The 22030-nt window shown below is 40.4% G+C and overlaps 1 protein-coding gene across 1 annotated transcript in view; it reads right to left on the reverse strand.

Moving 5' to 3' along the window:
- Window positions 1-9544: 9544 nt before the first annotated feature.
- The window catches only part of LOC124712487 (bifunctional heparan sulfate N-deacetylase/N-sulfotransferase), a 107860-nt gene continuing 95374 nt past the window's right edge, over window positions 9545-22030 (reverse strand). Inside the window, exon 16 of the mRNA XM_047242782.1 lies at window positions 9545-14684. Coding sequence (XP_047098738.1) covers window positions 14568-14684 — 117 coding nt within the window. The 3' untranslated portion in view covers window positions 9545-14567. The remainder of the gene's footprint in view (window positions 14685-22030) is intronic.

Consider the following 22030-nt stretch of genomic DNA (forward strand, 5'->3'; position numbering starts at 1 on the left):
TTGTGACTACTCCTAAAATTTTGATTATAATTCCCGCTTTCGTCTACATGATATCCTTATCCCACTAGTCAGTTACCCAAGCTGCCTTTCACTGTTAGTACTCCGTTTAGAATGTTCTAATGGAAAGCAACTCTCAAAAATCATGAGATATGACTAAGGAAACAGATCAACCAAGAAGACTGCCAACACTATACTTGTCCGTCCTCTTTTAGAATACTGCTGCTTGGTGTGGGATCCTTACCAGATAGGATTGACAGAGTACATCGAAAAAGTTCAAAGAAGGGCAGCACATTTTGTATTATCGTGAAATATGGGAGAGAGTGTCATTGAAATGATACAGGATTTGGGCTGGATATTATTAAAACAAAGGCGTTTTTTTGTTGCAACGGAATATTCTCATGAAATTCCGATCACCAGCTTCCTCCTCTGAACGCAAAAATATTTCATTGACACCAACAAACATAGGTAGAAATGATCACCATGATAAAATAAGGGAAATAAGAGCTCGTACGGAAAGATATAGGTGTTTGTTCTTTCTGTGCAGTATACAAGATTGGAACAATAGAGAACTGTGAAGGTGGTATGATGAACCCCACTGCCAGGCACTTAAATGTGATTTGCAGAGTATCCTTGAAGATGTAGATGTAGATTATATTTGTCATTGATGTTATCAGCACTATAAACATCCTGCCACTCATGTTTCTTGATGAATTTTAAAAAGTTTTCTATTGCCATTGGATTAACTACCTACAGAGTATGTAATAATATGAGACATTCGTTTTAGTGCAAAAGCCTTTTAGTGTTAAAATTTGTGCATCATGGTCTGAAAGGCCATTCACCCATTTACTAACAAAATGCCCCTCTAGTAATGAAGAATGAATAAAAATATATCCTATGGCTGTGCTACTGTTCCTCTGCACTCTAGTTGGAAAAAACACAGTCTGCCTCAGATCATATGAATTTAGGAGATCTACCAACATCCTTTTTCTTGCACAGTCATATACAAAATTAATATTGAAGTCACCACATATAACTAATTTCTGGAACTTCCTATAAAGTGAATCAAGAACCCTCTCTAGCTTGAGCAGAAATGCTCTGAAGTCAGAATTAGGGGACTTACAAACAACAAAAATTAGAAATTTGGTTTCATTAAATTCAGCTGCCCCTGCACAACATTCAGTGCAGTGCCGTGATACGTCTATGGCCTCAAATCGAATACTGTTTTTTTACATACATGGCCACTCTGCCACCCTGCAACGAACTCCTTGAAAGACAGCCAGCTAATCTGTATACTAGTAAAGGAAACCTCCAAATTGTCAAATTAATTAAGTGATGCTCTGATATACCAGTAATTTCATAGTCAACATCTATAAGCAGTTAACTAAGTTTATCTCTAATACCTCTAATATTTTGATGAAATATGTTAATTTCTTCTCTACTTGGAAGCATGACATCCTCTGAAGGTGATTTCTTAGCCAGAGGAACCTCCTTTAAGCAGGTATACCTATCAGTCGACTTCAGTCTAAAAAAGGTGCAGCTCTAACACCAACTACTACAGGAATTTTTCCATGAGTGATCCCACCATGCCCCACTACACTGTCACCTATAAGCTTTGCCAGCCTCTCCTTCTCAAACCTATTGAGGTATACAACACCATTCCAACAAACTATTTGTAACACTACAAATTGCTGGCCACCGTGTTGACTTTCAATTGGACACAGGTGCTTCTGCAGCTTTGCTTAATCATGCCACAAATGAACAGTTAGGCTCACCACGTCTATCAAGATCTAACATGCACCTCACTGCATTCAACAGACAGCAAATACCAGTACTTGGACAGTGTAGTTTGCCTGCCACTTACAGATCTCACACTAGGACAGTGAACTTTACTGTGTTGCATTCAAGAGACAGTTAAGATATTTTTGGCTTAGATTTGTTTGACTTGTTTGACCTTAGCATCCAAGACAATGTACTTTCAGTGACTGCTTTTAATCCAAAAGACAGTGCAGTTAGTTTGCTTAAGGAATTTCCTGAACTCTTTTCTGATGGACTCATAAAAGCTAATAATTTTTTAGTGCACATTACCCTGACAGGCAATGCACAGTCTAAGTTTTTCCTGGCTCGCCCTGTTCCCATCGCTTTACAAGACAAAGTAACCAGTGAATTAAAAGAATTGCATGACAAAGGTGTGATTGCTCAAATACAAGTTAGTCAGTGGGCAAGTCCATTGGTTTTGATGCCCAAGCCTTCTTGTTGCATTCACATTTGTTTTAACTCCAAAACTACCATCAATCCACAAACAATAATTGACACTTATCTGCTGCCTTGCTCTGAGGAACTTATGGACAGGCTTGGTGCTTTCTAAGATAGATTTGTGTGATGCTTATTTGCAAATACAACTAGATGAAGAATCACAGAAAGAGTTTTTTCTTAACATACACTTTGGCCTGTTCAAGCATTTGCATTTGCCCTTTGGCAGTGCAGCCGCACCCACCATTTTTCAACATTACTCGAAAGAGGTGACTGCTCAAGTGCCGTTCTGTTTGAACTACGTTGACCACATTGTCATCTCAGGTCGTACACCAGAGAAACACATTGCCAATTTGTGAACTCTTTATCGAGTGTTGTCAGATTCAGGGCTCAAGCGTCATCTGAAAAAAGTTTTACTTTTTTCAGACAAAAGTACAGTACTTAGGTCATGTGATAAACTGTCAAGGTTTGCACCCCCTCCAATCTCATCTGCTTGCAATCTGTGACCTGCCTGTTCCTCACAATGCAGCTGAACTGCAGTCAGTGCTAGGCAAGTGGACATACTACATTTGTTTCATTCTGAACGCTTCACAGATTGTGGCTACATTGCATCACTTGTGTTAAAAAAATGTGCCTTTTGCGTGGGCCAAAGAGTGTCATGATGCATTTCAAAAACTCAAAAACACCTTGTTCAGTGACAGAGTTTCAGTACATTTTGATCCTGCCAGACCATTGATTTTGCAAGTAGATGCTTCCTCTTACGTAATTGGTGTACAAGATAGACATATTGCTTTTGCCTCAAAGTTGTTAACTCAACCTCAGTGCAATTATTCACAAATAGAAAAAGAATCTCTTGCTATTGTGTATGGTGTGACAAAATTCAATCACCATCTGCTTGTTCACAAATTCTATTTAGCGTCATACCACAAGCTTTTGCAGTCCTTTTTTCATCCGTCAAAGCTGGTTCCTACACATACTGCTCAAAATTGCAGTGTTGGGCATTGCTTCTCTCCCAGTATCAGTATGAAATTGTGTACAGACCTGTGGCACAGCACGGCAATGTTGCGCCCTTTCTTGCCTTTCAATTGGCCCTGGCTCTGATTCTGATTCCTCTGGCACATCTTGTTGCCATATCGATGTGCAGGACTCTAAATTGCTGCAATCTTTTCCATTTAATTACAGAAAAATTTTACAGGCCACACAAGCAGACCCTGGTCTGAAATTTTGTTGCATTACATTCGCACATCTTGGCCTCGCTCATTGAACAGTATTCAGAACTCAGTAGTCCACCAATATTTTGCTCACCAGCATAACCTTTCAGTACAACAAAGTGTGATCTTGGTATACTCTGACAGTGGACAATTGTGTGTTCTCATTCCCACAGTGTTGCAAAAGGATGTGTTACAACTGCTTCACCAAGGACATTGGGGAATTGTTCGCACTAAACAGTTAGCATGCCGGCTCTGTACTTGGCAGGGCATGGACAGCCACAATGAACAGATGACGTCACTGTGTCATGCATGTCCGGAAAACCAATCCGCTCTGCCACATGCATTCACAGTTTGGCCTAAAACTCAATCCCCATGGCAATGAGTGCACATAGACCTTGCAGGACCATTTTGGAACACTCATTGGCTCATAGTGGTAGACTGCTTTAGCAAGCTCCCTTTTGTGGTGCCTATGAAGTCTAGCATGCTACATAGCACCATTCAAGTATTTTCCTCAATTTTTTGCATTGAAAGATTGCCTGAAGTCATCATTATGGACAATGAACCACAGTTCATGTCACATAACTTTGAACAGTTTTGTGAACGAAATGCCATTCGTCATCTAGCAAGTGTTCTGTTTCAGATCCAGTCCGACGGAGAAGCAGAACACTTCATACACACTTTTAAAGAAAAATCTGGCAAGCTTTGCATCTTCCACACATTGGAACAGGTGCTGCAACTCTTTCTCACCTCCTATCACTCCCACTCACGCGACAGACCATCACCAGCGGAACATCTGCACGGCCAGCCCTATTGGACACTACTTCATTTGCTCCACCCACGCAGCATCCGGCACCCCCGACGGTCCACAAGTCTCACTTTACAGGATTTTTGGCTGACATCAGCACTGGGAGTGAGGCAATATCCAGAAATGTATTGGCACATATACACTCCTGGAAATGGAAAAAAGAACACATTGACACCGGTGTGTCAGACCCACCATACTTGCTCCGGACACTGCGAGAGGGCTGTACAAGCAATGATCACACGCACGGCACAGCGGACACACCAGGAACCGCGGTGTTGGCCGTCGAATGGCGCTAGGTGCGCAGCATTTGTGCACCGCCGCCGTCAGTGTCAGCCAGTTTGCCGTGGCATACGGAGCTCCATCGCAGTCTTTAACACTGGTAGCATGCCGCGACAGCGTGGACGTGAACCGTATGTGCAGTTGACGGACTTTGAGCGAGGGCGTATAGTGGGCATGCGGGAGGCCGGGTGGACGTACCGCCGAATTGCTCAACACGTGGGGCGTGAGGTCTCCACAGTACATCATTGTTGTCGCCAGTGGTCGGCAGAAGGTGCACGTGCCCGTCGACCTGGGACCAGACCGCAGCAACGCACGGATGCACGCCAAGACCGTAGGATCCTACGCGGTGCCGTAGGGGACCGCACCGCCACTTCCCAGCAAATTAGGGACACTGTTGCTCCTGGGGTATCGGCGAGGACCATTTGCAACCGTCTCCATGAAGCTGGGCTACGGTCCCACACACCATTAGGCCATCTTCCACTCACGCCCCAACATCGTGCAGCCCGCCTCCAGTGGTGTCGCGACAGGCGTGAATGGAGGGACGAATGGAGACGTGTCGTCTTCAGCGATGAGAGTCGCTTCTGCCTTGGTGCCAATGATGGTCGTATGCGTGTTTGGCGCCGTGCAGGTGAGCGCCACAATCAGGACTGCATACGACCGAGGCACACAGGGCCAACACCCGGCACCATGGTGTGGGGAGCGATCTCCTACACTGGCCGTACACCACTGGTGATCGTCGAGGGGACACTCAATAGTGCACGGTACATCCAAACCGTCATCGAACCCATCGTTCTACCATTCCTAGACCGGCAAGGGAACTTGCTGTTCCAACAGGACAATGCACGTCCGCATGTATCCCGTGCCACCCAAGTCAACTACCCTGTAAGGTGTAAGTCAACTACCCTGGCCAGCAAGATCTCCGGATCTGTCCCCCATTGAGCATGTTTGGGACTGGATGAAACGTCGTCTCACGCGGTCTGCACGTCCAGCACGAACGCTGGTCCAACTGAGGCGCCAGGTGAAAATGGCATGGCAAGCCGTTCCACAGGACTACATCCAGCATCTCTACGATCGTCTCCATGGGAGAATAGCAGCCTGCATTGCTGCGAAAGGTGGATATACACTGTACTAGTGCCGACATTGTGCATGCTCTGTTGCCTGTGTCTATATGCCTGTGGTTCTGTCAGTGTGATCATGATGTATCTGACCCCAGGAATGTGTCAATAAAGTTTCCCCTTCCTGGGACAATGAATTCACGGTGTTCTTATTTCAATTTCCAGGAGTGTATGTATCTAATTGCAGGTCCCAGTAGTTTGCAGCACCATCACCAGAATCAAATTCGCATCTGCCATTTGCCCACGATTCTGCTGCTTTTCTCCCCAGATTCACGACTTCATGGGACCACGTGACCTTCACAGCTGCCCTCTAGTGCCGCCACGGTATCCCAGGAGGAGCCTATGGACGTCGTGCTCTCGCTGCCACCACTGCTGCTCTCTGACCCGATGGACCTGGACCCACCATCGCCTTCACTGTCATCACCTAAGGAGACGGTCTCAGAACTGGATGTGTATCCTGCGCAGTGTTTTCTAGAAGACGTTCCTCTGCTCTCGCAAGCCAGATGGTGGGGTATGGCTGGGAGTACTCCATCCTCCACAGCTACGGCTCCCGGCTAATCTTTACGTCCAGCTTTCTGCCTCCCCCACCATTGTCATTCACATGTCCAGTACACGACAATGATGACAATGGTGCAGCATTTCAGGGGGAGGGGGGGGGGGAGGGGGGGGAGGAATGTGCTGGCGTATGCCTTGACCAGCACGCTGGTCGACACTGGGAAACATTGGATAGCAGGCGCAGAACTAAGTGAGCCTATGACAAGAGAAGACCAAGAGACTATGCGTCGAAAATACCCCATGGGCAGTATGCATACATCAGGGTTGCCACAAGTTTCCCCAAGTGAAAGTCCCAGATATTTCCCTGACTTCCAGACAGGTTTTAGTATTTTTCCCTGACAAATTTTGAGATCTCAGGGGTAAGTAAAGACACAAGTTGACGAAAAAATGCAAGGACTTCTGTATTCCTCCCCCATGAGAGCAAAAATCTTATGTACTTACATAAACATCTTTTCTAATGAACTATTTTTAGACGGAGAAAGCAAGCAAAAAGGGATGTGTGTTTCACTGAGACCACTGTTGTTATTTTATTTCAATAAAATCAAACACATATTGTGACAAAAATATACATTTCCTTGGAGTTGCAAGACCGATTTAGAATACCTTCACTGATTTCAGAAATCTCTCTCTTTCTAAGCATTAATCCAGACTTGTGGGGTCTGCTGGTTAAACCGATGTGGCATGTTGATTTGAAGGCCTTCCTGTCACCACCCTGTACCCCCCGGGAAGGAATTAGTGTACCCCAACCATCTGCATCTAGTGTAATCCATGGAAGAGTGCAAATGTGTTCAGATGTTTGCGAGCTGTGTAACTGGGGCAGAACGTGGGGGCCAGCCCTGTAGTCACCTGGTGGTATGTGGAAAACTGCCTAAAAACCACATCCACACTAGCCAGCACACTGGCCCTCATTGTTAATCTGCCGGGCGGATTCACTCCGGGGCCAGTGCACCTACTCGAGTCCAGCAAGCGGCACATTTTTGGTGGGTCACTGATTTCGGAAATAACCTTATAAAAAAGTAGGCCTCTTGAAAGAAGTGTATAAGGCATGGAAGAGTTGTGTAAATCAACACTATAGGTGACCACCCATAAAATGTTGGTTCTACTATGTTTGTTATTGTTGGTTATCACCCACTGTGTTATCTATATTATTTTACAGGTATTGTGTGATTTTTCTTTTGAGAAATATATGAATACCTAGCATACAAAATGTCAACAACTGCCAGAATTTTCTTTTTCTTATCAACCACACTTTCTAATGTGTAAACTACTTTCAGAGTGCCAAAGTGTACTGCAATAAATGAAATGTCCATAAAATGCCGCACTGAACAATGTACTTGTGGTGAGACAGTTGCAATTTCTGAAATCCATTGCCCACGGCCTCTGGCCTTTCGAGGAGTGCCTCGGTCCTGGGTCCACAGATAAACCAAGAAAACCTGGAACATTACACCACACACAATCTGCGGGCAGATTGGTGAGACCAGATCCGACGTGCAGTGCCTGCACATCAGTGGGAAATGGGCTTCAGATTGGCAGGCCCGATCCACTAGAGATACCAGCAGAAATGGCCTGCAGTTTTGGCCTGTCACAGAAATCCACTCATACGGGCAGCTAGTCACATGTCAGAAACCATGCTGATGAAACGAGACCACAGTGGTCAATCCGTGCAACAGATAAATGCTCAATTTCTTTTGAGAATCAATACTAATGATGATAGGTAGCAACTTACCATAAAGATGATCACTGAGCCACAGACAGGTACAAAGAAAAGACAATCACACTCTCATAACTAAATTTTTGACAATAGCCTTTCTCAGAAAATGAGATCACATACACGTTCACACAATCACTCAGACACAACTTGTGCACACACAACTGCCGTCTCTGGCTGCTGTGTCAGAAACCTCTGAGAATCATATCCTAACAAACCACTCCTTATGCCCTCCCACCTCTCATCAGTAGCTGCTAGGCTAGTGGCAAGAAGTGGTTGTAGCACTGACTGCAAGCCGAGGGGAGTGGTAGGTAGGGGAGAAGAAATTAGGGAGTAGGGAAGTGGCGCACATTCTCAGCTGCACCCAGACAGCAACGATGCATGGCATCTCAGTAAACAAGCTATTTAATCTAGTGAGACAAAAATGTGATTTTTCCAGTGTTTTTTTTTTTTTTCAAATTTCCCTGATATTTCCCTAATTTTCCTGACACGTTTGAAATTCCCTGATATTCCCTGATTTCCAGACCTTGTGGCAACCCTGTATAGGCCACCGATGTTGATCGAACTGTCTCAATCTCTCAGTCTGAGTACCTCAGTATGTCGAACTGAGACTCAATTTGCATTGCACCTTAACATGTCGCACTGTGTTCTAGCCTTCCACAGTGACAGTCGTCACCTCACACCTTAGCTAGCTGTGAGTGAACATAAGTCATTGTATATAGCTGTGAAGCCTTCCACAGTGACAGTCATCACCTCACACCTTAGCTAGCTGTGAGGGAACATTAGTTATTGTACGTAGTTGTGACATGGACACTGACACAGAACTTCAGATTGGACATCTTTGAAGTTAAGTACTCAATTGGTTCCTGTAATAAAGTGTATTTTAATCACATGTGCATTTAGTGTTACAAGAGGTCACAGCCACAACAAAGAGAGAGAGAGAGAGAGAGAGAGAGAGAGAGAGAGAGAGAGAGAATCATAAGAAAGGTACTGTGGAAGGATTGGGACTACTGGTGACATCTCCATAGGAGTTCACAACAGATGGCTTAGCAGTCTTTTTGTTGTGCCGGTCTGCAACTTAACATCTGCTGTATGAGGTAAGTAGCAATCTATCTTTCTCATAATACTGCCATTATTCCATCATGGATTTCCTATTATTTGACAACATACAGTAAGATGCACAATACTGAAAACATGACAGGTGGATATGAATTTCCAGGTAGATTATTTATTTACATTGTTTATTGTCATCTTTTGCTTTCTTATATCCATTTAAATATTCTGTTACAATGCATAATACAGTTTCAATTGATATAAGTTCTATTTATATATGTACAGAAATAAGATGGCACAATTTATATACAATAAACTGTTTAGCACAAAAGGTAGCTTCACTTATACAGTATTTATGATTTTCAATTAATAAAACCTGGGTGATTTTGCTTTGCCTCTGTATTTAAATCTTGTAATTAATGGTTGCTAAATGTGTGTCTAAGAATTGTTGTAGCTTTGAATTGCATTCATGTAGTACCTCATAAAATGCATTTTACCACTGACTGCAACCATAATCAGCAAGGCTGAATGTGGAGAAGTCCCCTTCATTTTCTTGACTCAGTGTGTGTGTGTGTGTGTGTGTGTGTGTGTGTGTGTGTGTGTGTGTGTGTGTGTTCCTTTTTTTTAATTTTTTTTTTTTCAAGCAGTCAATGTGTGTGTTCAGAAATGGGAAAATGGAAATAAGCATAACAAATTACAAACACTTAACATTTTAAATATCAGAATGATGTAATCATAATTAAGCTGTTGTGTAAACCTTTTCTGGCATGTTTAGTAAGATCAGTACTAATCTAAAACAAACAAAAAGGTGATAAATGCCTACCATAACATATTAGTAATCTGTCATATGCTGCAATAATCATAAACACACATTTAACTTTGTTAGCACTATTATATATGGCATACATAGTATATACATAGAGATATAACAACACTTTTATTCTTCATAAATGAGAAACAATGTCTTTGATAGTAAAAATGGAATAGCTGAATTAAACAACTACTAATCAATCATTGAAATTAATCAATAATTCTTTAGGAGCTGGCTGGCTTTGTGACATACATCATCTTCCCAATTTTATGTATGCTCTTTTCATTGGTTATTTTACATGCATGGAGTACCAACTATATAATGAGGATTATAATCTGAAATATGAACAATTCGTTGTCCTGCTGCACACACAGGTAAACCAGCTTGAGCCAGACTTTTGGGATCAGTGAGTAAACAGCAGTATGAAATAGACCATACTGCATGAGTGAAGCTTTACCCATTACAAAATGAACACATCAACAAATGAATTAATGATTAGTAAACACACATTATGTGACATTAAAAGTTTAGGTATTAGGCATACAGCAGCTGCGCTGAACACAGTCTTGGGTACAAAATTGCTCAGAAAGTTAAACAAAATGACAGCACTTTGTGAAAACCAGATATTGACTAGATAAAAATAATTAATCTCAGTTTCTGAAGATAAACTCATACAATTCTATCAGACCCTTGAATTACACAGAGTGTCCTTTTTTGTGTGCTGAATTGGTTTGTAACATTCTTCAGTGTGCACTCCAGCTAAAGTAAACTTCACTACAAATATATTAGTAAAATCAGTTTCCTTCTCACAAATATTCTGCTAATCATCAACAGGAAAGATAGCTTTCTTGTGAACTGTTTGATGACATATAACTTAAAACCTGGATGCAATGTGTTGAAATATTTTCCTCATGTGTATCATGTTTGAAAGCCTGAACTTCAGAACTGGCACAGAAGAAAGTTTGTTCATTTTCAGTATCACTATGACAAGTTCACCAAGCAAATGCAGTGGAATGGTTATGATCATTCCATGTGCATTAGTGTCAAGCTTTTAACTTTCCTAAGCTAATTATAAGAAAAAATGTTAACAGCTCCACATTTCAAAATAACAATTGTTCACAAAAGGAGAGAAACTGTTTTTTCAACATAAAGAGTAGTGAATGTTGCATGAATTTACTTTCTTTGCTGCAACAAGCTAATTTTTCTTGCATACATAAATTAACCATATTTTCAAAAAAAAGTTACTTGAAAAGCTTGTCAGCAAAATGGTGGAATGTTTTTAAATAGATTCACTGGTCTTTTGGTTAGCCACAAGAGAAATAACTTTAACATCATCTGCATCATGTTCCACATAATGTCCATCAAAATACTTTTTAATAGCTACACATTAATGATGTTTCAGTTTCAATAGAGTATAGCCAATACACTGTTTATCTGAAAACTAATGCTGAACATTTATATATATCATTTACATTTACTATCACTCAGTAACAGATTAAAAAATCAATATTCATCAGTATTACACAAATATTGTTAAAACACAAGCTGTGCAATACATTTACAAATCCAAATTGTTGCACCACTGTCCCTAGCAACATGAATCTTTTGTTATGGAAATATTTCCATTTGTATAATCAATTTGAGGTTTCTGTAGGTACATATGAAATCAAAGTATTCAGAGTTTCTGCATTTGGTCTCCTTTAGAAAAGTGAAAAAGGATATTAACCAGAAATAAATATCTCCTTCAAACACAAAAAATTACATTTGTTAACAAAGGGCTAGTTCTTGTTTTTGGTACTTAAGTTGAAATAACTCAACTAAAAACAGAAGAATTATTGACTTACCAGTTTAACGAGCTGCCAAAGTGACAGAGCTAATCTAGCAACAATTTTCACAATGTTTATTTGTAAATCCGGATGAAGCACAGCTGACAGCCAGAGTTAGCTTCATACAATAGGTCAATCAATGCTGCCATGTTGCTATCATTTTTATTTCTGTTACAGCTACAGTATCATATGACGGCACTCAAGAATTAATTATTGTCAGAATCTTGCAATGTTAGTATTAAGAGACTGCAGCAAAAATTATGAACAGTTTTTGAAGATGGTGACAGTGATGGTAAGACTTTGTACATACTCTGTCAAATCACTGTAGATCTTCCTGATGCAAATAATTCATAATCTAGTTTAGTGACCGAAATAAAGACTCAGATCTCTGATGTTTTTCATCTATTTCTCTATGGTAAAAACAGTACATCTGTGTACCATCCATCCAGCTTTAAAAAAATATTTCAAAGCAAGGGGGGAAAGGAGTGTACAATAGTTTTGAGGTACATGAACTACAAGATGTCTCATAAACTATATATACCAGTATTTCTCTATAAGAGCTTGTGTAAAGTGTTAATAACAGTTAACGACAAAAAGTCTTTTGGATTCTAGCAAATTTTTAAACTTATTCCTTGATCAGAAAACCACACTGAAGAGTAATTATACTATTTCTCAGAAGATCATGTACACAATCATGGCAAATTGTGGTGTAACAGAATGAAGAAAATATTTTTTCAAAAAGTTTCCGCAATGCCCTGACTGAATGTGAAAAACTTAAAGGAAAGTACATAATATTGAACAACAGCTGAGGTATAATAATTGTGAGAGAAATCTCTAGTTTGTAAGAGCTCTTAGCAGAGTAGGAAAAAGACAACTTACTTTCTGAAGTATGCAACATTCTAGAGAGCAGCATTTTGAGAGCTGAAAGTCAGTTGCTGTAAAGAATTGTGAATAATGAAAACAACATATAAAACAGCCATGTAGCAGCTGCAGAAATTACTGTTTTTATGGTAAATGGAGAAAGATAGGAAATGAATTCTTTCAGTTTTACTACTTTTTACTAATCCCAATTCTAAAATTAACTGCTATTTGACAAACAACAGCTCCACTCATGTTACCAAAACAATCCCTAATTAACAGTTGGTCAGCCAAGTAACAAACTATTATAGTTACTGAAATAAGCTGATGGATAATTATTGCTGTTCATATATTACAACTTGTAGAATAAAGTTGTCATGATAAGAGCTTCATTTTGAAAGCTGTACTTTTATTTCTGATATTGTTTTAATTTATTGCGATGAAGATTTCACAAATACACAGTAGTTCTATGTCGTTCCTGCAGAACACCTCACATTCTACGTTTTTTTTAATGGGAGGCTGCTTTATGTAGTTGCGTACACTGATTTCTGGTAGCATGGTTGCTTTGAGTTTTCAGTGGAAATATATTTCTATAAACTGCTGATCACAGTCATGAGAGAAAGATAATAATATTTTCACACAGTTTTTGTCCTTCACAATGTACACCAAATCAGAGGCTAAAACATGTTGATATGAAATGGGCAACTGCATACAGTTTAAGTATGCCCAGATGAGTGTGTCAATTATGAAATCTGTCAACAAGGTGTGATTAACATTCAGATGCAACTATGGGAGAAATGGGCTGTGTTTTGAAATACAGTGGAATGTATTAATTGGAATTTAATATACTCCGTCATTAGTGGTAATACCTCAGTCCACATATTAGGGAAGTGTTTTGTTATCTTGGGCAACACAGTCACATATATAAATGGCAGGCTTTATGCACAAAAACTACTTTACACCAATAGACATTTAAAAATGATTTACATTTTTACAGGAGACCAAATAGTAATACATATTGAAAACTGTTTTTCAAACTGATATGTTCTCTAAGAACTGACTGCTGTCATTGATTTAAGGCAAAAATAAAATGTGTAACAATGTTGTAATGTCTAGAAAGAATGCCATTCTAGATATGGTAAAATTACAAACATAATGTTGTGAGAAAATACCATAAATGAAGAGGTAATCTCTCAATTTTTTGTACACGACTTTTCAGGCAATCACCATAATACCCCTACAGTTTAAGGAATATGTATCTGCAAAAACTTTGCTAGGGGGAAAAAACTTTCTCTACTAATAAAACTGTTGGGTTAAAGCTGCCAGACAGAAGTAGTATTTGGTACCTTCACTTCTTTCATGTCAAATGAGCATACCAACCTATGTCTCAATACAGAAAAAAATTGTGTAGTGATACAATGTTGGCATAAACAAATAAACAGCTTAACTGTAAATATTTTATCAAATATAATGCTACAAATAGTAACATTCTTGTTCTCCTATCTCCAAGTGAAACACCTCGACCACTCTAGATTTCCTAAGCGCTTTTGGTTAATACGAACACCTAATATGACACTGATGTAATACAGTACAAGAAATCCAAAAGGCCAGTGCTGGTAACATGAGATCCCTGATAAATCAAAAAATACAGTAATCAAATACTAATGATCACAGAACAATGTTGAAATATGCACTGGTTCCAACATTACATGGTGCAGTGTCCATTTAATACAAATGTACCACAAACAAAATTAAAATCACAGCCTTGCAGCTGCCATGTCCTTCAGAAGTCATTAAAAAACAAAATACAATTTGCACAGTACCAAAACCAGCATCACAACATGAATGACAGTAAATCAGCAATGCTACTCCTGCACCACTGCTGTCACACTTGCTGCTTCCTCAAGTGTTCCATTTATGAACCAGAAACAATTTACACCCTCTCGAGTTGTAGATACTATACAGTGGATCACAATGAGAATACGTAGTCACCGATGCTGATGCCACTGTCAGTCTCAGGTGGATTCTGTTTCTACGTACACACATTACCACTTCCTCTGGACGGACGCCCTTCGGTGAGGGCGCCGGAGACGGTGTCACGGTGGTGACACTACGGTGTCACTCAGGTCTTCTTTCAGCCACTGGGGTATTGTCCGCATACCCAGTTTCTTCAGCAGCTTCACCAGAGCTGTGTTGTGGGAAAGGTAGTACCGCTGCAAATAAATAACTGACACTATACAATCTGTGAATTACAACCTAATGACATTGATACTTTCGAGGAACAATAAATAAAACCAAAAAACATGCCATCTAACAATGAGTGGTAAAATTAATAAATAATGTCTAATACAAGTTTCATAATTTTGTATTTACTTTAACAAGCGTCTTATGCCCATCATCAATAAAATTATGTTCAGTTTATGCTTCTCTAAAACACCTGAGGCCAGTCTTGTCAAATAACTTTAGTAACATGAGAGTGATAGTCTGTTCACCTGTAGTAATGTCACTAGAATAAGAAAATAGAAAATTCTATAAGTAAATACCAGCAAAGTTAATTAAGCACCATTCTCTTGTGGGGACATGCTTGTGGTTCATTAACCTATGATTCTCACCAAACATTTTTTTTATTTTCTGGCTAAAATATGCTTAAGTCTAGCCTATGTATAAGAAATAGGGTAAAAGGTTCATATCTAACTTGGATCCAATTTCATTTTTGCCAAAGTTCTCATAAATTCCTTAATTGTCTAACCACGAATAACACACCCAAGCCATAGTTTAGATGTCTGAAAGTAGTTCATCAGATTCATTCACAGATCATTGGCATTTGTGAGATGTCTGCAGGTAAAATATTAGAAATGTTTGAACATGTGAATCACACCATCCTTTCACATAAATCAGGATATCATCACATCGGAAGAAGTACTAAAAAATGGTTCAAGCCATAATTCTCTCAGAACAGATGAAGAGTTTCAATAGAAAACAAATTAATAGATTAAGCTATCAGTCACTTCCTGATTGTAAATACAAACTATCCACATAAAGACTTATTACTTTTCCCAAAAAAGGTGTCCATTACTCAGGATCACACATATTTAAAAACTTTTTAGCAAACACATTAAGTTTAGCTACTAACAAAGTATAGTTTCAGCAGAGCCTGAAGAGTTTATGGTAGCCAATTTCTTCTACTCCACTGACAATTTCACAGGACAACTAACAAAAAATATCACACAATGTGAGTTCTGTGTAATATTCAACTTCTGCGCATCTTAAGTGTAGTAATACCTACTTTATAAAGAAACACTGTAAACTATTTTCTTTTGTCATTACTTGGCTACAATGGCCTAGGAATTCACTTCATTATTAATCATTTTATGTCAATTACTGCAGAAATTTCTAAAAGTGCTTTTTTTCTATTGTTTCCCCATATATATGCTTAAGGACACCTCCCTCACTTTCTGTAAAACAAACTGAAAGCAGATAAATTTTTGCATACATTATGTATATCCTATACTTTGTTTGTCTTATATGTTCTGCTTTCCCAATGCTCTCTTTGCTACATGTCTATGGACAGACAATTAATTTATTTTTTATTTATTTACATTTTCCTTGCATTGAGACAGCCCAATGATGTCTGAAATAATAATACAACAAAATAAATTTACAAAATATGTTACATATTACAATTGTTGCATCTTATATCTATTTTGTACACTTATTACTTCACAGTTGATGTGCTACTGGTTCATATCACAAGGTATGTCTTGGAATTCACTGAATCAATATAAACATTTTCTACCAGAAAAATGTTTAATTTTGTGTTAAAATCAGTCCCCTTACAAGGTCTTAGACAGTTTGGTAGATCTGTTAATTCCAATCAAACCACTGATGTATCTGATTCAATCTGTCATTTATAATTTTATTCTTTTCCAAAAGAAATTATATTTTGTTCTGGTGTTGTGATTGTGAACATCAGTGCATTTGATAGTTTCCTTCAGTAATCAAATTTAAATATGTATAATGAATATACTGTCAAGTATCTGTGCTGTACAAATGCTTCACGGCATGACCTTCTGTGGCTTATCCTATGTATGTCTTATTCATTGTTTCTGTAACAGCAGCATTCTTTTTAAATCAATATCAGCTCCACAGCCTCATAATTCAATCCTAAAGTTAAGAAAGGGGTTAACTGTTCCACAGTAAACCATATTTAATGTTTCATTCCAAACTATCTTTGCAGTCTGGCTAAGGAGATTATAAGCCTCTACCAACTTTGCCATTGAAAGTTAATGTGACTTATCCACCACAGAAATTTACAGCTGACAGTTTCTGTTGCTGTGATTTTACATACATAGTAACTGGAATCTGAAACACCCATGAGACACCTGCTGACCAGCCATGGGCATCGACAATGAGTCATCGAAAACAACAAAAAAAAAGGCACTGACAGTGATGAATGAACGACAAGACATGACAGAATGACAATTCTGGCATGTAGAACAAATTGAGAGCCTAGACACAGCAATATCTGAAGCCAAGAAATGCTGGGTGCAAGGAACGATATGGGCGTGCACTCGAAATGCAACTGGGGTGCAGCCCCCTGCACTGCTGTAGGTGCTGAAATGTTGGTGTGTTGGGTGTGGCCCACACCTAGCACTGTGACTGTGACAGCAGTGCTCATAAACATTAGGAATGCTACCTACCGGCTGCTGTCTAGGTCCACACGTTCTGGTGGGCTTTCGAACTCGTTAGGCCCTGAAATGGGTGATTAGGACCTGAAGTGCCCTGGACAATGCTGCAGAAAGCGAGTCGGTCACACAGTCAGTGTGCTGGCTGTGGAGCCCACCAGCCGAGAGAAGGAACATGGGACATCAGGCAATTCACTGGGAACAGCAGTGTGGGAGATGACTGTTGCGGGGATGGACGCTGGGGCAAGGTCTCAACTTCTAAACCCACATCCATGTGAACTGCTGAATTGTACCCATGTGCTTGAGGGGTTTGCGAGGGCAAGGACTCCAACTCTGAGTTAGCCACTGGTGGTGGTGCAGTCAGTAGGCAAGGGCAGAGTTAGTCAGTGTGCCAATGCTCCAAACTATCGACCGTCATATGGTCCTACCAATGGGTATCCACAATCACAGCCAGTACCTACAAAGGTTTTGCTCCACAGGAATGTGACCAGATCACTGAACCTTAGGGGTATCATCCAGCATGTTGGATCGAGGGTTCTCAGGCCTGTGGTGGTGGAGGAGAATATGTGGCTGGCACCCACAGAGAAGCTCTGCTTGGCTGTGGTCACGAATAGGGGTGGTCTGGTAGGTGTTCAGGAACATTGTGAGTGCCACTGTGGTGACAGATGTGCCCAATGCTTTCAACATTTGTTATATAAATTTACGCACCATCTGCTCTGCTTCACCATTAGAGGAATGGTGAAAAGATGGGCTAAACAAATGTTTAATGCCATTGAAAACTGTTCAAAGGCAATTGGTGTGAACTGGGGCTTGCTGTTGGACAACAGAGTGTGGGGAAGGCCTTCGATAGCAAGAATTTTGGAAAGAGCATCACGTGAGGCAGTTGTAAGGGTGAATACCATGTTAACCACATAGAGTTCAAAAAGAGAACAGCAAATGAATGCGGTCTCAGTGACAAGGAAAGGGCCAGGGAGTGAAAGACTGAGAAGGAGCAGCCTGATGTTGAACACATGCAGAACAGCTGCACACCATAGCCTCTATGTTTGTGGTCAGTCCTGGCAAGTAGATATGTTGCCTGTCAAGGGCTTTCATCTGCCCATGATGGAGGAGTTCCTAGATATGACAGCATAAAGTATATGGGATGACAAAAGGTAGATATCTGCCTCTGCATCCAGCAGGAGAACATTGAAGACAAAGAGGAAGACTAGCTCAGACATGGAGTTCTGAATCAGCAGATTTGGACAAATAAGTACACCACCCGTGTAGCACACAGTGCATAACATACCATAAGATAGGGTCACAGCATGTCTCTGTGGTGATGTAGCAGTAATGAGAAACCCATCCACGGCATGTTGTTCTATGTCAATGTGGAAACAGGAGATCTCCTGCTGGACCAACACTGGAGTCTTTGAGCCATCCACTCTGGAAGCTGAGAGTGTGGCCCAAAGAGTGCTAGCAATGGTTTGTGGTCAGCAATGAGGGTAAACTTAGTCCCAAAGAGGCACACGTGGAGTTTTTTAATGGCAAAGATGATCGTTAAATCCTCTTTCTCGATCTATATTGAGCACTAACACTACACCAGTGCAACAGCAGGAAATATCAGCAGCCAATACAAGGGGCATGATGAGGTAAAGGGAGTAAGGCAGGGCACTGAACGTAATGTATGCTTCACCTGGATGAGAGCATGCTCACAGGCAGTTGAGAACTGGAACTGAATGCCCTTCTTCTGCAGCTGCTTGGGTGGGTGCCCAATGCGAGCTACTTAGAATAATAATTCACTTTACCCAAAAAAGCCTGCAGCTCCTGTAAGTTTATGGGAGGTGGGAGACAGTCAACAGCCAAAATGTTGTGGATAGTGTGCTGAATCCCATCTTTGTTGAGCAAGTGTCCAAAGTATTCCACTTGCTCCTGAAGAAACTTACATTTGTGTACACAACACCTGAGCCCTGCACCATGCAACATAGTAATGATGGTGCAAAGGTTGCACTGGGGTCTTGGCACTTACCACCCATAACTGTTGAGTTATCTCAGTAACTGGTATAAGCAGGAATGAACATGGTTAACTGTTCCGTGTATTGCTGGAAGATTGCTGGACCAGAAAGGTCCCAGAGGGCAAACATTTGTATCTGTACAAGGGAGTATTGATGACCATAATGCACCGTTAATCCTGATCCAGTGAGATCCGTAAATATGCATTGGCAAGGTGTATCTTACAAAAATGTTTATCACTGATGAGCTTTGTAAGGAGGTTCTCCAGATGTGGTATGGGGTAGGTTTCCACATGTGCCTGGGCATTAATTGTTGACTGAAAATCTCCACATAGCTGGAGAGAGCCATATGGTTTCTTACCCACCACCAGGGGTGTGGCACAAGCACTAGTTATGACAGATTCAAGTATCCCACCTCCATGAAGGTGACAGAGTACAAGTTTAACCGCTGTCCATAGGGAGACTGGAAGGGGATGTGCCCAACAAAAACAGGGCACTGCATCTGGCTGTAGAGAAATATGCACCTCAAAATTGGTGGCACACCCCAGGCCAGATTTGAATAAGGAGACACAAAGGTCATCACATTCCTGGAAGTAACTGTGTCTGACACAACCTGAACTTCTTCTGTGATGGAGAACCCAAACAGTGAGAAGGCACCTAGGCTGGAAATGTCACCAGCTGAGTGACTATTGACAACAAACAGCATTATTGGCTGTGTAACCTCCTTGTACACTGCCATATTCATGAACTGAGCTCCGAGGGGAACTGAGCTGTCAACATGTGCAATCAACTTGCGGGAGGGCAGGGTCTAAGCTGGGTACCCAGACGAGCTTATGTTAGGCCAGCACAAGAAACTTGATATGTTTGGAGATTTACCAGGGAAATTGAAACTCACATGTCTACCTGGAAACAAACATCCTGACGCACAGTTATGAGGTCAATAAACAACCCAGTGGTGAGAGGATTTCCCTGGGGAACAATGGTCTGGAGTTCACACACCATCCCTTGATGCAAGTGCACAATGCAGTTTGACTGTCCCAGTACTTGATGGAAGACAGTTCGGAGATGCCCATCCTTTCCATAATGTGTGCAGTGTGACCAGCAATCTGTACAGTCTGCATCATGAAACAATCAGGACAAGATGGAAGACCCTGTTGCTTATGTCTAGACAGTGTTACTGTCTGTTCAAAGGTTGCTGACATGTCTGAAAATGGTGAATCACAACACTGCTGTCAGGAAAAGGACTTATGAGCATTTCGATCCCTTGGTGGTGATTGAATCACTACCACCTGGAGACAAGCCATAAGATGTTCATTTGTCATCTGGGCAATCTTGAAATAGTGCACGATTTTCAAAATGTTGTCCACATAAGGATCATCCATCTTGAGAGCTGCAGTGCACAACTTCACATCAGGGGCCAATTGGACCACCATGTCTCTAATCGAGGAACCAGCACACAAGGTACTGCAAGGCGAGTTTGCACAAGTGAAATCACAACATTGACCCAGTCCCTGCAAATCTGTTGCCTATGAGCAGTATGATTGACCAGGTTGACTGTGATATTGATGGAATTCAAGGCACAACGTGATCATGTGGAAACTTTGTGAACACGATGTGAGTTAGTCGCCATGAAACAACGTATTTGCACAGGTTCTATTTTGAAATATATTGCATGCAGAGGGGCATGCATAAGAATTCCATAATATTTTATTTTAAAAACAACAAACAATCAGGAATTTATTGAACAATATTAACATTTAAATAATATTATCATACAAAAGTATTATTTAAAAATTATTTTACATTTTGCTATTACTGTAAACATAAACAATCAGGTATTGATCCAAATATTTAGCAGTAAGATTGTGTCTTTGATCACTCAAAGCATGTTTATAGTCAGAAAAGGACTATTTTACATCAACTGAGGTTAATGGACAGTACTTGAATTTGTTCGCTCTTATTATTTCTGGCAAAAGTTCACCCATACCATTAACAAAACCATTAATTTGGGACATGGGTTCAATGCCTGGGTTATTGCTCAAAACAATGAGAAGTTCACCACATTAATTTCATTCATTAACTGAATAGATTCATTTAGTGCCAAACCTTTAGTTTCAGCTTTTCAATACTCACAGGTATATGGGAAAAATGAGTGCTAAATACAGCAATGTCTTTTTTCTTCTTTAATGCTAGCATCATCAATGGAATCATTAAGTGCTTCCTTGCACTGGCAAACTGCCAAACCCTCTGCACTATCAAAGTCATTTACTATGGCTCTGATGGCCTTGAAATGTTCACTGTAAGACAACATAGCTTCAGCACACATATCCCAACAAGTTACCATTGGTTTGTGAGATAAAGTCATATTAGGCAGTTTTTCTTTGTATGTCTTGATGTACACAGGCACCTTAAGAAAAACTTTCTTGTGGATTATTTACAATCCCAAATGTGGGTCGTACTTCTTCAGAAAGGCGATGTACTCCCTGAGCAAAGCACATCACATGAATCGAATTGGGGTAAAATACTTTGAGAGCTTTCCTTGCTTTGATCATAAAGGGAGCAGTGTCTGAGAGAAACACACTCTTTCATCTGCAGAAGATTTTGGAAATATGTTTCTAATACCTTCCTTCACAAATCTGGTGATCATAAAAGATGTAATGTCTACATCTGTCATTTGTTTCATCAACTGAAATCCAAATAATGTTGTCCTTGAGTTCGCTGCATATTTCTTCCAGCACATGTAGGTAAGTTGTCGGTGTATAATTTTTATGCAATTTGATTCATCTGGTATATTTTGACTTGAGCAATATTTCCACAGGAAACCTTTGAGGATACGGTTTGTAAGTACTTGAAGAGGAAGGAATATTACTAGCAATGAATGCTTCA

Source organism: Schistocerca piceifrons, chromosome 8 (genome assembly GCF_021461385.2).
Source record: "Schistocerca piceifrons isolate TAMUIC-IGC-003096 chromosome 8, iqSchPice1.1, whole genome shotgun sequence".
NCBI lineage: Eukaryota > Metazoa > Arthropoda > Insecta > Orthoptera > Acrididae > Schistocerca > Schistocerca piceifrons.